The sequence below is a fragment of the Amblyraja radiata genome, chromosome 6 (genome assembly GCF_010909765.2).
Source record: "Amblyraja radiata isolate CabotCenter1 chromosome 6, sAmbRad1.1.pri, whole genome shotgun sequence".
Lineage (NCBI taxonomy): Eukaryota > Metazoa > Chordata > Chondrichthyes > Rajiformes > Rajidae > Amblyraja > Amblyraja radiata.
Genome location: NC_045961.1, coordinates 88,775,099 through 88,794,988, shown reverse-complemented (window position 1 = coordinate 88,794,988; position 19,890 = coordinate 88,775,099). Strand labels below are relative to the sequence as shown.

At 40.6% G+C, this 19,890-nt stretch overlaps 1 protein-coding gene across 4 annotated transcripts in view; it reads right to left on the bottom strand.

Moving 5' to 3' along the window:
* anos1 (anosmin 1) overlaps window positions 1-19,890 on the bottom strand; it is a 183,852-nt gene that overhangs the window by 145,778 nt on the left and 18,184 nt on the right. For 3 of the 4 annotated variants that reach the window (XM_033023158.1, XM_033023159.1, XM_033023161.1), the window contains exon 2: window positions 11,146-11,193. The exons of the other annotated variant lie outside the window; for it this stretch is intronic. In XM_033023158.1, coding sequence (XP_032879049.1) covers window positions 11,146-11,193 — 48 coding nt within the window. The remainder of the gene's footprint in view (window positions 1-11,145; window positions 11,194-19,890) is intronic. 4 annotated transcript variants of the gene reach the window in all.

Sequence of the window (19,890 nt, the reverse complement as noted above, 5' to 3'; positions counted from 1 at the left end):
TGTTAATCATCTAAGAACTACAATGGAAATGAGTCATCCTCAAACCCTTGGGACTATCTAAGAAGATTGAGTGCAGTTATGTTATCTCTACCTATGGACTCACAATCTTCCTTTTCAATCCAGCCAGTGTATATTCACTAGATTTAGATGACAGTGATGCCCTATGATTAGAGATTGAGCTGAATGGGGTCTATAGTCACTGGAGTCATGTTAAATGAGAGATGGTCTCAGTGAAGGGTGAGGTTGTGAGAGTGATTGATGTATCTAACACTGACCGGGTGTTTCCAAGGCTGGAATGTGTAGAGTTAGTTGTGTGGGAAAAGTGGTCAGCCATTTAGGGCTGAGCCGATGAGAAATGTCTTCACTCAGAAGGCTGTGAATCTTTAGAATTCTCTGCGTTCAAAGGGCATGGATGGTTGGTCACTTAGTATGTTTATGGGTGAGACTAACAAACTGGGATAATAAGGGAATGAAGGCATGTAAAGAATTAAGTTGAAAGCAGTCTTCAGATAGAGGGTGATATGATCATAATGAATGGCAAAGCAAATTAACATTTCTGTTCATATTTTTTATGTTTTTGAACCTGGAGGTTAAAAATATAGTGCATGAATCAGCCCAGCTTATTAGACAAGGTCAGTAGGCCTAATAGGCGATCAGGAAATTGTGAAAGGAGCGAATTAAAAGTCCGTAGAAGATCAAATGAAAAAGTGTGATTTGCAAATAATTCAACCCGAGTTGTTTGATATCACAAGTAGTCAGAAGACCAATGCGTAAACAGCAAAAAACTTAGCAGTGTAGGTTTCTAAGAAGGAGGTTCTGCTCCCAGGATTGCATTGTTAAAAAAAAGTGAGCTTCACCTAACGGAACACAGAAAAGACACAGTTATTCCAAACACACTTCCTCTATCTGGTATTGTGCCTTTGTATCAATGAGTGAAAGCATCCGTCAATATTCTCTGTAATGACAAGAGGCTGTCTTGGATGTAATAGCAGAAATTAGCATGCGAATAACCTATCTTTTATTCATAAATATATACATAAATAAAACATGTATGTCAATGGCTGTCAAAATTTAAACTTTACATCTTCTGCATATAAACTTTTTGCAGAAATACTGCTTGATCGTTTTAATCAATTATCCCATGTTATAAGCCTAAAATTTATATTGCATGTTGTTGCATGCCAATAATTTTCAAATTGCTTGTATTCAATCTCCATTTTAACAATAATCTAAATTATTCAGTGGCAGCATGTTTAACACAACAATAACAAAACATTTAATCTAGTCAATAAATCTGGGCAGATGGATTGTGCATTACTTATTCTCACTGAGAAATGAATTATTTTCTGAATGTGACAGTGATGGAAAGCCGGTTAATCACCTCTGCCCCAGAAATAACAGTCAGAGATGGACAGTGTTTTGCCCATTTGTTACTCGAGCAGGCAGCTGCCATTCAGAATCCTCCCCTTGACTGGACGAACACTGACAGAGTTTCACAGCCATAACTGATGGGTTCAATTGGCAGTGTTTTTGCTGCTCTGCATTCCATACAAATTGGAGATCTTGCAGTTGACGAACAGTAGCTCTTCTACCAAATATAGTTTAGTCTACTTCACACTATCAGCAACTTGTTAGCATAACAGAGATTATAACTGCTGTGGCACAAAGTTTCTGAGGAATGTTTAAAGAAAATGCCTTGTATGAAATATGGGAAAATTTGCATTAAACTAGACCATGTTAATTTGCAGATGATACCAAGCCTTTGATAAAAGGTAAAAAAAAGTTAGTTTAGTTTCATTTATAAATACAGTACGGAAACGGGCCCTTTGGCTCACTGAGTCCGCACCGACCAGCAATCCTCGCACATTAACACTATCCTACACACACTAGGGACAATTTTACACTTATACCAAGCAAATTAACCTACAAACCTGTATGTCTTTGAAGTGTGGGAGGAAACTGAAGATCTCGGAGAAAACCCACACGGGGAGAATGTACAAACTCCGTACAGACACCAGCTGTAGTCGAGATCGAACCCGGGTCTCTGGCGCTGCAATCGCTGTAAGGCAGCAACTCTACCGCTGTGCCACCATGCCACCCTAAATAATTGGTGCTTCAATAATAAAGCTGGCTCCCTCGCAGTTGTTGCTTAAATGTAAGTCTAAAGGCACTTCAGGGCATTTCCAAAATGAGTGTTGCAATTATGGCAATTTAATACGTGCATAAACTGCAAGCACAATGCATAATACCAAAACATAAGGTGGCACAGTGGCGTACTGGTGGAGCCGTTGCCTTACAGCGCCAGGGATCTGAGTTCGATCCTGACCTCGGGTGCTGTCTGAGTGGAATATTATGTTCCCCTTGTGACCATATGGGTTTTCTCCAGGTGCTCCAGTCTCCTTCCACATCTCAAAGACATGCATGTTTGAAGGTTAATTGGCCTCTGTAAACTGCCTCTCGTGTGTTGGGAGTGGATGCAAAAGTGAGATAACGTTGAATTAGTGAGAATGGGTGTTCGATGGTAGGGATGGATTTGGAGGGCCGAAGGGCCTGTTTCCAAGCAGTATTTCGAAAATAAACTATACATAACTCGGGTTCTTCAAACGTTTAAAACATAATGATCAACCAGATACAATGAATATTGTAAAAGCTTGTGGGTTTTTTTGAGTGCAGCCTCAACACCCTACATTTGGTATCCACTTTGATTAAAGGTGATTAGGGAAGGAGTGGTGGTGATTAACAAAGGGTCAAAGTCACAGTTCATGGCCAGGGCAATTGAAACTATATTGTGCATTAAACGTTAGATCCTTCTGGCTAAGCGGGAAAAGCATAAGCGAGGAATGTCAAGTTATTTGGTTAACAATATCCACAAGAATAAATAATATTCTTAAAGCTTTAAAATCCTGTTATATCGCCAAATAAAGTGTAATATATGATCCCAATACAGAAGCGGAGCTAGGAAGCTGAGCATCTAATTATTATGGCCTGGGATAAATTAGTTCAGTGGATGATTATTAGATTGTACATTTGATGTCAGGATATTTTCAAAAAAATGCAAGAGCATATTACATGTCTGGTTAATCATTCTGGTTTCAACTAATTAGAAGAATCAGTGATGCTTCAAGATACTTCAGTACAAGATCCCTTCATGTGGAAATCTCAGCCACAAGTTTCAATCTGATTGTGTGATCCTTCCGCAACCTGCACTTAGTCCACAAAATCAAATAATGACTATGTAAAGCTTTCGATAAATTTTAATCATTCTCGGCTGCAAATACTTAAAACGCATTTATCATTCCCCTAGTATAAAACAAGACAAACAAATGAAAATAATAACATCATGACTGTTATTAATATAGAATATATTCAATTTGCAGCTATTAATAAAGTCATGCAATGAAGTAGCTGGCACACATAACAGTCTTAGAATCCCTGTGTTAAATCGTTAGCTGGGTGCTTTGCAGGCCATCATTGAAAGTGTCTCCACTACTGGGAAACACCTCTCCATATGCTAAGGCAACTATAAACTTGGGAGCTGTAATATTTTTTGATGACTGAAAATGTAATTACTTCACTTCTCTGCTGCCTTTATGCATGAAGGTGAGGCTTGCTCATCGGGAATTACAGAAAAATGACTAAATTGCAAATTTGCAAATTGATCAGTGGTCAAAAGAAAATAGATGACTTGAGGAAATATGAAGAATAGACAGCCTGCCACCTGCCTTCATAACATATTTTATGTGTCTAACAGTCTTTTGAATCTGCCCTGGTGGCAACATTTGAAAACAATCCCACATTTATCATAGCATCATATTTCTCTCCGTGTACAACCGAGTAATATCATCTCTAATGGAATTGTTCAGTTAATCACATTTCTATATTTGTTTCCCCTCTGCTTTATCAGGATTGCAGTTTATGTTCACAACAATCTGTAAAAAAGGGTGGTGAATCTGTGAAATTCTTCGCGACAGAAGACTGTGGAGGCAGAGTCAGTGGGTCTATTTAACATAGAAACATAGAAAATAGGTGCAGGAGTAGGCCATTCGGCCCTTCGAGCCTGCACCACCATTCAATATGATCATGGCTGATCATCCAACTCAGTATCCTGTACCTGCCTTCTCTCCATACCCCATGATCCCTTTAGCCACACGGGCCACATCTAACTCCCTCTTAAATATAGCCAATGATCTGGCCTCAACTACCTTCTGTAGCAGAGAATTCCAGAGATTCACCACTCTCTGTGAAAAATGTTTTTCTCATCTCGGTCCTAAAAGATTTCCCCTTTATCCTTAAACTGTAACCCCTAGCAAAGGCAGAGATAGATTGATTCATGATTAGTATGGGTTTCAGAGGTTATGGGGAGAAGGCAGGAGAATGGGGTTAGGAGGGAGAGATAGATCAGCCATGATTGAATGGCGGAGTAGACTTGATGGACCGAATGGCCTAATTCTACTCCTATCACTTATGATCTTATGAAATTATGATTTAACAATGGCTCACCAACCTCTGGTCTACTGAGGTCAACACAGTTGCTATTGTTTGTACTTTAGTCAAAGTGTAAACAATGTGCTCTTCAGGGATATTTGTTAAGATATGTTTCGGAATTCAGGACTTCAATTCTTCAGCTTTGAGTCAAATTAAAGATTCAACAATGTTTAAATAACAATGTGGGATTCTAATCAAAGACAACACAAATATATCATAACGCTCTTCACTACAACAGACTCTTTCCTCAGCAATAACCTACAACCTAAGGTGTTACATTTTCAACCACCTGTCTGACTACATCTATGAGAAAGTATGAAATAAATATGTCCAACACTATGACAAGTACATGCAGCAATTACACACCAACATAATCTCTTTCAATAAATTCATGTTCATAGTGATAGGAGCAGAATTAGGCCATTCGGCCCATCGTCTGTTCCGCCATTCAATCATGGCTGATCTATCTCTCCCTCCTAACCCCATTCACCTGCCTTCTCCCCATAACCCCTGACACCTGTACTAATCAAGAATCTATCTATCTCTGCCTTTAAATTTTAATTGACGGCCTCCACAGCCTTCTGTGGCACTGAATTCCACAGATTCACCACCATCTGACTAAAGAAATTCCTCCTCATCTCCTTCCTAAAGGAACATCCTTTAATTCTCAGGCTATGACCTCTGATCCTTTACTCTCCCACTAGTGGAAACATCCTCTCCACATCCACTCCATCGAGGCCAATAACTGGGATTCATGAAAATCTATCATTATGATTCTATTTGATAAGAACAAGAGAGGAGCAGGAGCAGACGTAAAAGTCTACTTTGCTATTCCACAAGTAAACGTCTCCTTTCAACTCTTAAATCGGATTACTTGGCCTCCTGTGGGCATAGTTCATGGCTTCAGCATTCTTCAGCTCAAATCCCCATAGTCACTGCCCCAAGGCCACCACTTCTCTGGCGTCAGACACCACACCACCCTTAACTCATCCAAGCTTTGGGAATATATGGTACTTGCCCTGAACTGCTCTGGTGCCCGACCCTCACAGTGCTCAAAGAGCAGAGTGATTGCCATGGATGAGGAGACATTGATTCCAGAGATGCATTTAGTGTAGAGTATCAATTGTACAGTACAGGCTCTATAATGAAACAGCATTATGAACATATATTCACATAAACGTAGTATAACGCGGACATATTTACACCATAAAATGTTTGAAAAATACCCACAAATGCTCCAAAAAGTAAATTGAACAGATGTGAAATAAATTAATTGCAAGCTATTTCTGGATTAACTTACAATTAATCTTTGGTGATCATTGTCATAAGTAATGAATGAGAGATTAAAAATCTATTCGCTAAACGTTATTTGCAAAATAACTGCGAAAAGCATAAACACGGATTTCCCTTGCCCTTTCTTAACAGTTTTAGCACAATTTTCAACAGGAGGAATTTAATTCCACAATGATATACTTAAAGAGAGTGTTATATACAGTGCCCTCCACAAAGACCCATCATTTATTTATTTGCCTCACATGCCTCACATGTGGTTAAAGTGCACATTGTCAGATTTTAATAAAGGCCATTTTTATACATTTTGATTTCACCGTGTAGAAATTACAGCAGTTTATACATAATCCCCCAATTTCAGGGCACAATAATGTTTGGGACACAGCAATGTCATGTAGATGAAAGTAGTCATGTTTAGTATTTTGTTGCATATTCTTTGCATGCAATGACTGCTTGAAGTCTGCGATTCATGGACATCACCGGTTGCTGGGTGTCTTCTCTGGTGATGCTCTGCCAGGCCTGTATTGCAGCTATCTTTAGCTTATGCTTGTTTTGGGGGATAGTCCCCTTCAGTTTTCTCTTCAGCATATAAAAGGCATGCTCAATTGGGTTCATAGAAACATAGACATTAGGTGCAGGAGTAGGCCATTCGGCCCTTCGAGCCTGCACCGCCATTCAATATGATCATGGCTGATCATCCAACTCAGTATCCCGTACCTGCCTTCTCTCCATACCCTCTGATCCCTTTAGCCACAAGGGCCACATCTAACTCCCTCTTAAATATAGCCAATGAACTGGCCTCGACTACCCTCTGTGGCAGGGAGTTCCAGAGATTCACCACTCTCTGTGTGAAAAAGGTTTTTCTCATCTCGGTTTTAAAGGATTTCCCCCTTATCCTTAAGCTGTGACCCCTTGTCTTGGACTTCCCCAACATCGGGAACAATCTTCCTGCATCTAGCCTGTCCAACCCCTTAAGAATTTTGTAAGTTTCTATAAGATCCCCTCTCAATCTCCTAAATTCTAGAGAGTATAAACCAAGTCTATCCAGTCTTTCTTCATAAGACAGTCCGACATCCCAGGAATCAGTCTGGTGAACCTTCTCTGCACTCCCTCTATGGCAATAATGTCCTTCCTCAGATTTGGAGACCAAAACTGTACGCCATACTCCAGGTGTGGTCTCACCAAGACCCTGTACAACTGCAGTAGAACCTCCTTGCTCCTATACTCAAATCCTTTTGCTATGAAAGCTAACATACCATTCGCTTTCTTCACTGCCTGCTGCACCTGCATGCCTACTTTCAATGACTGGTGTACCATGACACCCAGGTCTCGCTGCATCTCCCCTTTTCCTAATCGGCCACCATTTAGATAATAGTCTGCTTTCCTGTTTTTGCCACCAAAATGGATAACCTCACATTTATCCACATTATACTGCATCTGCCAAACATTTGCCCACTCACCCAGCCTATCCAAGTCACCTTGCAGTCTCCTAGCATCCTCCTCACAGCTAACACTGCCCCCCAGCTTAGTGTCATCCGCAAACTTGGAGATATTGCCTTCAATTCCCTCATCCAGATCATTAATATATATTGTAAATAGCTGGGGTCCCAGCACTGAGCCTTGCGGCACCCCACTAGTCACTGCCCGCCATTGTGAAAAGGACCCGTTTACTCCTACTCTTTGCTTCCTGTTTGCCAGCCAGTTCTCTATCCACATCAATACTGAACCCCCAATGCTGTGTGCCGGGTTCAGATCGGGTAATTGACTTGGCCACTCAAGAATTTACCATTTTTTATCTTTGAAAAACGTCTTTGTTGCTTTAGCAGTAAGTTTGGGATCATTGTGTTTAAGAATGAACTGCAGATGCTGGAAAATCAAAGGTACACAAAAATGCTGGAGAAACTCAGCGGGTGCAGCAGCATCTATGGAGCGAAGGAAATAGGCAACGTTTCGGGCCAAAACCCTTCTTCAGACTGATGGGGGTGGGGGGGTGGGGAGAAGAAGGGGAAAAGGAGGAGGAGGAGCCCAAGGGCTGAGGAAGGGGAGGAGACAGCAAGGGCTAACAAAATTGGGAGAATTCAATGTTCATGCCCTCAGGATGCAGACTACCCAAGCGGAATATGAGGTGCTGTTCCTCCAATTTCCAGTGTTGCTCGCTCTGGCCATGGAGGAGACCCAGGACAGAGAGGTCGGATACGGAATGGGAGGGGGAGTTGAAGTGCTGAGCCACCGGGAGGTCAGGTTGGTTATTGCGGACCAAGCAGAGGTGTTCGGCGAAACGATCGCCCAGCCTCCGCTTGGTCTCACTGATGTAGATCAGCTGACATCTAGAGCAGCGGATGCAATAGATGAGGTTGATGCAGGTGAACCTCTTGCTGTAGAATGAACCCCCGGCCAAAGAGTTTTGAGGCATTTGTTTGAACTTGAGCAGATAGGATGTGTCTATACACTTCAGCATTCATTATGCTACTACCATCAGCAGTTGTTTCATCAAGGAAGATAAGTAGGCCAGTACCTTCAGCAGCCGTACATGCCCAGGCCATAACACCCCACCACCATGTTTCACAGATGGTGGTATGCTTTGGATCTTGGGCAGTCCCTTTTTTCTTCTATACTTTGCTCTTGCCATCACTCTGAAGAAGTTAATCTTCATCTCATCTGTCCACAAGACCTTTTTCCAGAACTGTGGTTGGTCTTTTAAGTACTTCTTGGCAAACTGTAACCTGGCCATCCTATTTTTGAACGACTATGTATAAGCAAGCTGTAATTTCGACGTGGTGAAACCAAAATGTATAAAATGGCCTTTAATAAAATCTGACAATGTGCACTTTAACCACATGTGATTCGTTTTTTCCTTTTACAAATCTCAAATTGTGGAGTACAGAGGCAAATATATAAATGATCGGTCTTTGTCCCAAACATTATGGAGGGCACTGTATAAACATTAAAATATTTAAACAGGTTAACAACCATAGAAAAAGTGAAACAAATATCCATTGCTCCAATTTCTCTGTTTATATCATAACATAGGCAAACTATCAAGCACGGTGACTGATTGTTAGCAAATCATTTTTGTCTACATACCCCTTAGCATTTTTGCATTTCATTCCCACAGTTTGTTGCAGTTCATGCATATTATTAAATTATAGCATTTTTTTCTAAATTAGATGAAGAGTTCATTTTCAGATAAATAAATTCTAGTGCACCTTAATGGGTGTGCTGGGTGGTTGAATAATGGGTCAGTCATGGGACCACCAACGCAAACTTCAATAACCCCCAAGACCTTGTTACGAATGTACACTGCAGGTTTCTTGGGATGAAAATGGGCCACCTGGGTGCAGACCCAAAGGGGACACTTACTCCAGTTAAAGCCTGAGCTCTGGAACCCAGGGTAGGATTGTCAATTGGAGAACTGGCTGAGGTAGGACTGATGGTGTTCGAGTTTAGAGTCTCCAACTGGGATTTGGGGGGACTGTGTGGATTAGAGAATCAAGGGAATGATTAGAGCGTCACAAAGCAAATACACTGGCTTCAGACTTTATAGATATAACATGGTCAGGAACCCAGGAGATTAAGAGGGAGGTCAGTGGACACGTGGAGGAGGGGGGAGAGGGTGGAGGGGGGGGGGGGGGGGGGAGGGGGTGGGTGGGGGTGGGGGGGGGGGGGGGGAACGCAGGAGAGGGAAGTGTTGATACATGGGGAATGAGGACACCATAGATTAAAGATAAAGATGGGACACTGCAGTGTGCTCCCAGGACAAGTTCTGTAATGGGAGTATTCCAATGGGAGCATGGCACTGGAAACTTGATGCTAGCCTGACACCAAAAGTATGGCACACATCGTCAAGTGCCAGCCAAATAAGCAGTGCGAGGCGAAACCACCTGGAATTACTGTCACGTTTTGCTCCACTGCAAGTCCATGTACAATCATGTAATGCTGAATTGAACAGCGTTCTGTGAGCTAATTTGTGGCAGAGATCCATTAAATATATTGTGGAACTGCAGATACTGGTTAACACCCGAAGATATACACAAAATGCTGAGTAACTCAGCGGGACAGGCAACATCTCTGGAGAGAAGGAATGGGTGACGTTTGGGGTCGAGACCCTTCTTCAGACTGAGAGTCAGGGGAGAGGGAGTCTTGAGATATAGAAGGGTAAGGTTATTTCCTTATCATCATCCGCTTTGATATGTCATTTTCACACACCCCTCTCTATCTATCTATATATACGTGTGTGTGTGTGTGTGTGTGTGTGTGCACGTGTGTTTCAGCTTTCTGCCATATTATTTATATATATTGATATAATATGACAGAAAGCTGAATGAAATAATAAATTCTTTACACTCAAGTACCAGGACTTCTCAAAGTGAAGAGGTGAGTTATTCAATCACACCTCCAGCAATGGTTGTCACGGATGTGCTGTGCTACACAACTGATAGGAAAACAAAGCTGACAGCTTGTCTTCACTCATTCTTCACAGCTTTGAGTGAAATAATCTTCTGAAGCTGGAGAAGGGTGATCTCCCCTTTGTATCTGTGTGAAAGGAACAATCCAGGCCTGCAGTTTTCAGTGTTATTCTGACCTTGGGCATTGCCTGCATATTGTGTCCTCTCACCAGGGGTTTTGAACGCAAGCTGACCAGGAAGATATAGGCTTTGTTACTGTGTGATCTATTGGGGTCAAAGAGTCAGCAAGGATCAGGACAATAGGTGGTAAACACTTTACTGAGTAAGTACCAGGCACAGAGGAACTGGCGTAGATCACTGCTGCTGCAGAAATCAATTCCAATCATTTGATTTGAAAAACACTTATTTTTAACCAATACATTATACATCTCGAAAATACCACAACGTATCCTGGTAACATTATTAGTTCAAAAAAACTATCAAAATTCGTAGGTTACAAGGTTGTGGAAGCAGATTACACAGGCCAGCAATGTTTCACATTCAATCCCGGTGTATGTGGAGTTAGTTACTCAGACTGACCAACGATCACCATCTTTAGTTGTGGGTTTAAAGCCACGACGTCTCTCACTCGAGCACATAAACCACTGACTTCTGCTGAGAAATGCAGCGGTTTAAATACTGGGTGAGATCAGACTGTCCTTTTCTGCTAGAGTCCGACAGCCTGGCCACAGTCATTACATCGGTACGCACATTTAAATGTTTGTCCGGGAGCTGGCTGCTCTTAAAGCCAACATCAGCAAAAGGGAGGAGGAGAAGGAGGAGGCGAGCCAATTTAGATTCAGCTGAATGTCTGCCTGGTTTGTGTGTTCTGCTCCTTTTAGTATTTAGTATTTGGGTGCAATTTAATATGGCAAATACTTACACGATACATCCTTTTTGTAATTCTTGTTTCTCATGCACTCACCTTTGAGCATTGCTTGTGATTTTGACACCAATTGAAAGACCCATTGTTCTGCGAATAAAAATGGAGAATTTGTTAAATCCTGTACGACTTTGTATCTCAAATCTATGACATACCCAGTGTAATTACATTAATGTATGCAAAAACAAGAACATTGTTTCAATGACTGACAGTATCCTACACAAAGTACAAGCATTTACTTCGGTACAGTTCTTGCAAAGATTCCTATAACAGTTCTGCATACTAGTGGCAAGCTGGAGGTACTAGCTAAATGTTCTGCAAATAACATTGATATTGCAGAGTAATTTTGTTTCTCTTGTGTTGCTCTTGCCTCAAGGGTCTATCAAAACATTGAACAGACAGAACCCATAATTTTTCCATTGTAAATTGAGACCTGTGCCCTTCCAATGGCCTTATTACGTGATCCCGGTGAGTGAGGCTCCATATCAGGAGCATGGAGGTGAGATGTTACCCTTAATTTTGATGTCATTTAGCAATGACGTATTCCCAGGGAAATTTCTCAGGTGTTCGCCTGCAGCTCTCACCGAATCGCATGACCAACAAAATCCTTGGCTTGCAACCTATCTGTGCTCAGCCAGAGCAGCAGGAGGGAGGGGGAGAGCAATATAATTAACCTCGGCAAGCCTACACCAGGCAGGAAGATGTCAAGTCAACCAACACAGAAAGAACAATTGTGTGAAACGAGCGGAGGAAAAATTGTGTTTATCTAAAAACAGTTCAACAAGACATTCGGCAGGGAGACACAAAAGCCACTCGGCCTGATTACTGCTCGGTGATTCAGGATACTAAGTGTACAAACACTGATATCAGATTAACATACTATTGATCTTGGCTGGGATAACTCCCAGTGTCAAATAGTCTGTTTAAATGTGCCCTGTTTAAACCCGTAAATAAACCTGCACAAGTTCCAAGCTTAAGCACCATTAGAGTCTTAGTTGACAGACCACTTTCGGGGGAGGGTAGCAATTTTCTTTTTAAAGATTACAGAAGGTGCATTATGTTTTAAGTGGTTGTGAAGTGATCAAATGCTTTGAATCCATAATTGTCCATCATTCAAACCTTTTACGTAAAAGTTACATCAAATACTTAATTTTGTATTTATAACACAATTAAAATAACATAAATGTCCCTAATGAGTCAATGCAGAGGTGCAGTAACAGCACACATTTGGTTGTAAATTTAATAAAGTCAAAATCTCAATAGCTCTGATGCAATGTGAATCTTTCCACTCTCTGAAAAACATACTATAGATTATTTTAAATAACACCAAAATCTCAAAAATATATAAAACCAGTTTATTAATAAATAATTCTGCTAGCTTTGAGATGCATCTTTTTTTTTACATTTATTATTCTTGAGCCATAGAGTCATAGTCATAGAGCGTGGAAACAGGCCCTTCGGTCCAACTTCCCCACACTGACCAGTGTGTCTCAGCTACACTAGTCCCACTTTACTTTGATTTATATTTTGTTTCACAGTGCAAAGATTCATCATCTCAGTGAGGAAGCATCATTTATGGGCTGGAATAAATTCTGACCTCTATTTCAAAATATGTAATTACCCAGAGAAAATTATACAATATAATAAAAGTTTTTAACTGAACCAAATTACAAACTTGCATTAATTGCTCACATTTCCTTTGCTGAAACATAGGTTTGTGTATTTTGATACCAATCACATCACATCCAGAAAGCACTGTCATAAAAGGTCAGAAAATATAAGAAAACAAACAAATGTGCAAGGATCAATCCTTTACGCCATTACAGTGGTATATACAGATTTTTTTTCTTCCAAATCAAATATTATATAAATCCTTGTCTAACAAGCTGGTGACTTTTGTTCCCTGCTGATGGAATAACAGAATGTCTGTAAACTGAAATTCATTTGGGTTTCTTGTCAGAATTAATCATTTTTAAGGATGCTACATTTGCATAAATAAAACTGCATCTAAAAAGGTGATTTCATGAATTGTTATTTTTTGCACTTAAATCAAACTGATATGTTATGCCAAGAGCTGCATCATGGAGCACAATTAGAGCTGCCACATTGTAGCACTAGGGGCCTGGATTCAATTTTGACTTCTGGTGTTATCTGTGCAGCAAATTCATGTTCTCCATATGGCTGCTTGAGTTTCCCACAGGTGCAGCAGTTTTTTCCTCACATCCCTAAAAAAAAGCAATTTGGTAGGTTAATTGGCCTCTGTACATTATTCCGAGTGTGTAGATAGATAAGAGGTAGGGTCATGGGGGAAGCTGGTGGGAGTGTGAGGAGAATAAAATGGGCCAGAATAGGCCAAGAGTAAAAATTGATGCTTAATAGTCGGTGTGGATTCAGTGGGCCGAAGGGCCTATACTCATGGTGTATTTATTTATGTTTCTATTCCCTCCACAACTCCGAGACGTGCTAGTTGGATTGACTGCTATAAATTATCCCTTAAAGTTGTGGGGTAACAGAAGAATTAGGTTGGAGTTAATGTGTATGTGGAAGAGAATACTTTACAGGCATACTAAGAATCTCGCACTTTAAATGGGGGCAAATGGAATCGATGGATGGATTGAGAACTGGCATCGACTCCAAGGGCCGAAAGGCCCCCTTCAATGTTGTAATAATAAATATATCAATCATTTCAGATAAATAGAGAGATGACTCAAAAGACCAGCTTTATAATTTTGGTTCTACTGGAAACATAGAAACATAGAAACATAGAAAATAGGTGCAGGAGGAGGCCATTCGGCCCTTCGAGCCAGCACCGCCATTCATTGTGATCATGGCTGATCATCCCCTATCAATAACCCGTGCCTGCCTTCTCCCCATATCCCTTGACTCCACTAGCCCCTAGAGCTCTATCTAACTCTTAAATACTGGACTAACAACCAACAGTTGAAAAAATGTATTACAACACCATAAGTTGCTAGTTAACTCAGTGACAGCTGGCAGTGTAAAGTAAAGACTGACAAACTATGATGCATAGATAGAGTATTTACTGACTATGATTGTTAGATAGAACAGTGACATAGGAGGAATATATGATTTCTGACAATATTCTCTGCTGATCAGCTAGTACAGTGCTGAGGATATATTGCATGTTTTGAGATATTTTAATTTTTGTTTAGGTATTTAAATGTTCCCACTTTTTCATTTCATGTTTCAGACCAACACCAAAGACTTCACGGGAACCTAAGACTTTACAGTAGTAATAAAAGGAGAGCAAGCATTTCTTCCAGAGCCTTGGATAACATTACTCCTTCAATGAACTAAAACAATTATTAATGAAGTAACGGGCCACTCACATAATTGGGGTTTGTGGAACCTACTGCGCGCTACAAAACAACAGTTTGCATTTTACAGCTTTTTTTAAATGTGGTAAAATGTCCCAAGCGGCTTTGTGGGGGAAACAATAAACAGACTTTGACACTGGGCCACACAAAACCCCAGGCAAATGGGTGGGTTTAAAGAAGCATCTTAAAGTAAAACAGAGGTGTTCTTCACATTAGGGCACAGAAGACAACAGATGCTGCCTTTGCAAAGTGAAGTATTTTGAGATTCTTACCATGAAACAAAAGCAAATATAATTGATTTTTATTGCAATTTATTTTGGAAAGCTTGCTTCAACAGATGCTCATTTGTTGGAAGTTTGGTAGATAACTACGCAGAAGTCATTAGCTAAAAAGACAAATGTTCAAAGCATACTTGAATGCATTCCAGTAAAAGATCACACACAGCCCACGACCGGTTAATTCCGAGAGTAATGTGTGACCTCCATTTAGCTCTGACCATTAATAGATGTTGAGTTAAATACCCTACCATGCAATATGACATTTGTGGCTAATTAGCTTGAAACAGACAACTCCATACACAAAATGACATTTCTTTGGAGTTAATGCAGGTTGGAGAAATGTACCTTAATATCTCAAGATTTACGAAGTATTAAGTCAAATTTTTTGGAACTGCTCTCTTGATGAGTACTATTGCATTCGATGAATTCACGACTAGCCAATACCATTTATAAATGCCTGTAAATTTGCTGCTCTCTCTTTGTTTGAGGAAAGTACAGCAGTGTGAAATAATCGCATGTTCACATACATAAAGATAGACACAAAGTGCTGGAATAACTCAACAGGTCAGGCAGCATCTCGGGAGAAAAAATAGGTGATATTTCGGATCGGGAACCTTCTTACATACTTTAGTTCATATTTTATTGCTCTGCCACTCTATATTGGTTTCTATAAGGTCTACAAACAAAACAGTTCTAGATCAATGCTCAGCAAAATAGTAATAATCTCATTTTAATTTTCTTAATTTATAATCTCTTTTTTTTATTTTTTCTAATTATTCCTCTCCCCTCCCACTTTTACTGGGAACCTGTTCTGGAGATCTTCTAACATGTCACACAGTAGGTCAGCTGGCGAGGCTGGCTGTGGAGAGTATCATTACTGAGCATAATCTTGGCCTCACTCAAAATCACACACAGTCTTAGGAGTGGGGTCACTGGATGGGAACCAGAGGAGTGAGAAACTAATAATTGTTCCATTGTCCAGCCTGAGGCACTGAAGCACTGAGGCACTGAAGTCAATATGACATCCAGCAAGAGTCACATAATTGAGAAGAGTATTAAGCACACACTTCTGCTGTTTGTAGCTTTCTAACATTAGATAATTAGAACAGCTGCACTTCGTGGATCCAAAATGTGAAAAATATATATATTTCAGTTGACTAAATCCAAAAAATTCTTATGAATATTATTGTGGATCCAAATAACACTTGATAACACAGAGAGTGATGATTCTCTGGAATTCTCTGCCACAGAATGTAGTTGAGGCCAGTTCATTGGCTATATTTAAGAGGGAGTTAGATGTGGCCCTTGTGGCTAAAGGGATCAGGGGGTATGGAGAGAAAGCAGGTACAGGATACTGAGTTGGATGATCAACCATGATCATATTGCATGGCGGTGCAGGCTCGAAGGGCCGAATGGCCTACTCCTGCACCTATTTTCTATGTTTCTATGATTCTATATCCTGATTGTTAAGAAACGAGCAATTAAAATATTAATGATATTAATGATCTGGATGAGGGAATTGAAGGCAATATCTCCAAGTTTGCGGATGACACTAAGCTGGGGGGCAGTGTTAGCTGTGAGGAGGATGCTAGGAGACTGCAAGGTGACTTGGATAGGCTGGGTGAGTGGGCAAATGTTTGGCAGATGCAGTATAATGTGGATAAATGTGAGGTTCTCCATTTTGGTGGCAAAAACAGGAAAGCAGACTATTATCTAAATGGTGGCCGACTAGGAAAAGGGGAGATGCAGCGAGACCTGGGTGTCATGGTACACCAGTCATTGAAAGTGGGCATGCAGGTGCAGCAGGCAGTGAAGAAAGCGAATGGTATGTTAGCTTTCATAGCAAAAGGATTTGAGTATAGGAGCAGGGACGTTCTACTGCAGTTGTACAGGGTCTTGGTGAGACCACACCTGGAGTATTGCGTACAGTTTTGGTCTCCAAATCTGAGGAAGGACATTATTGCCATAGAGGGAGTGCAGAGAAGGTTCACCAGACTGATTCCTGGGATGTCAGGACTGTCTTATGAAGAAAGAATGGATAGACTTGGTTTATACTCTCTAGAATTTAGGAGATTGAGAGGGGATCTTATAGAAACTTACAAAATTCTTAAGGGGTTGGACAGGCTAGATGCAGGAAGATTGCTCCCGATGTTGGGGAAGTCCAGGACAAGGGGTCACAGCTTAAGGATAAGGGGGAAATCCTTTAAAACCGAGATGAGAAGAACTTTTTTCACACAGAGAGTGGTGAATCTCTGGAACTCCCTGCCACAGAGGGTAGTCGAGGCCAGTTCATTGGCTATATTTAAGAGGGAGTTAGATGTGGCCCTTGTGGCTAAGGGGATCAGAGGGTATGGAGAGAAGGCAGGTACGGGATACTGAGTTGGATGATCAGCCATGATCATATTGAATGGCGGTGCAGGCTCGAAGGGCCGAATGGCCTACTCCTGCACCTAATTTCTATGTTCTATGTTTCTATGTTTCTAAAAACAGAATTGTGTTTATGCGAAATGCTTTTAAAATTTGGTTAGCATTACAAATCAAAAATTGTGCTTTAAGAGCCAAGAAGAAATGTACTTGTTTAAGGACTCAGCAATTCTCAAAAGGGACACTTTTTACTGTCCAAACTGATCTATGCCAAGTGGAATATTTCCTAAGGATTCTTCAAAGTCCTTGGCATAAAAGTAAACTCTACAGAAATTATTGAGTCAAAATTATAATCCCATAAAATTTGTGGTAACATAATTCTAATTTTATTTTAAACAATGGATCAGCCAAATTTAAAGAGATAATTTCAAATACACATACAGCTCTCAATTAGAACATCCTTCAGCAAGCAAAATACTTCTTTATCTGATCGTGTGTATTTGGTAAACACTATGGAGTGAACAGAGAACAAAAGGAGTAGATGTTCTCATCAAACTAATATTTGTCATGTTGAAAAGAAAAGGTGCTTTGAATGGAAATGGGGTCTCCATTAACACCACCACAACAGTGGGAAGTACTAGAGATAGCATTAAGTATTTTATGACTCAGCTCCTGTTCAACCTTAGTCATGTCAATGACTCAAACTTCCATTCTTTTTGGGAAGTAAAGAATTTTATACGTGCGGCTGTCTAGACAACAGTGCACTTCTGAATGGATTCAACAGATCTTTAATTAATGTATAGACTTGTGAATATAATTTCCACAGGGTCTAGCCGTATCTAAGTCCAGTGGATATCATGCCAAGTCTCGTCGATAGCATTTTAAACAGCTTAAACAATGCCAACCTCCTATGCACAGAGAAAATAAAATCAAATTCTAGACTCAAAAGCTTTTGGTACAATTTTCTTGAAAAAATATGTGTTTAGTTCAACATCATATCTTTGGTATTAAGTATAGAAGACTTTAAATAGAAACTATGGGTATTTACATTCTGATACAAATACTCAATTGATGTTGATGTATGGTTTACTTGCAAATGGTTTGTTTTTTCCTTTTTGTTTTAACTATTTTTACATCAATAAGATAATGTTAACCATGCTATAGAGTTGTGTATTTTTTCCAAATATATTTTTAAGCATTGTTACCACAATTGATACTTCTGCAATGTAAGTAGATTGTGAAAACTGCATTAGCAATACAATGCAGTTAACAGATGATTCTTTTAATGTCTCTGCAGAATCCTATTTAATAAACTTGAAAGAGACTGGGGAACTTGTACTTTTCACCTCCGAGACTGGGTTCAAATCCAACCCAGCATCTTTTTTTTTCTGATGAATCATAAGGGTAACAAATGAAATTAGCTTTAAAATTATCATTTTATTCCATATGGACCCCTCTCCCTACAATACTACTGGCTAATGTACAATCTATGGAAACAAGCTGAATGAACTTAAAGCCAGATGGGCCTATCTTAGCCAACCTCAGGGGCACACTACCAAAGTACTACCAGCATGTCTCTTGTCTGACCAGGGGCCAGAACACCCTCGACCACTGCTACACATCCATTAAAAAATGCCTTTTACCACATTTCTGGAAATCTGATTACCTAGCTGTGCTTCTACTCCTTGCCTATAAACCAAAACTGAAGCAGGAAGATCCGATACCGAAAGTTGTTCAATGCTGGTCTGCATACACGGATGACATGCTACACAACTGCTTCAAGTCAGTGGACTGGTCCATATTGAGGGATTCTGCAGCTAACCTGAATGAGTACACCACTGCCGTGATTGGCTTCATCAACAAGGGCGTAGAGGAGTGTGTGCCGAAGAAGACAATCCCAACCAAAAACCATGAATGAACCCTGAGGTACATTCCCAGGTGAAGGCCAAGACCGCTGTATACAAGTGAAGTGATCCCGAGTGGTACACGAAAGCTCACTATGATCTTCGCAAATCCATCAAGAATGCCAAAAGACAATACCGGGAGGAGTCCCAGTATATTCATTCGGGCACCTGCAGGTGTCACTGTGGCAAGGTCTGGATACTATAACTGGTACAAAAGGGTCAGGCAACATCGCTGTTGATAGTGCGGCCCTACCTGATGAACAATGCATTCTACACTCGTTTTGAGCAGAAGGCCATCCATCTCATGTGTGCCTCTTCCCAGGGGTCACTGTTACAGAAGTTAAATCAGCCTTTCTGAGGGTGACCCCACGGAAAGCAACTGTCCTGGACAGAGTCCTTGGCTGCATCCTCAGGAACTACGCGAACCAACTAGCGGGGGTGTTCATGGCCATTTTAACTTCTGTTCTGAGGAACCCACCTTCTTCAAGAAGACCACTATCATGCCGGTGCCAAAAAAAACCAAGATGCCTACATGACTACTGTCCAGTGACCTTGATATTCACCATCATGAAGTGCTTTGAAAGGCTGGTTATAGAATGTATTAGAAACATAGAAAAATAGGTCCAATCTACCAAACAACCTTGACACACTGCAGTTTGCCTACCGCCACAACAGGCTGATGCCATCTCCCTGGCCCTGCACTCATCCCTGGAATACTACTGGATAAGACAGACACCTATGTCAGACTTCTGTTCATAGACTATATAGACTACTGCTCTCCATAACATTATCCCATCCAAGCTCATCTCCAACCTCATGGAACTTGGAGTCACCATTCACCTGTGCAACTGGATCCTCGACTTCCTGACCAACAGAATCAGTGAAGATTGGTAACTGATCATC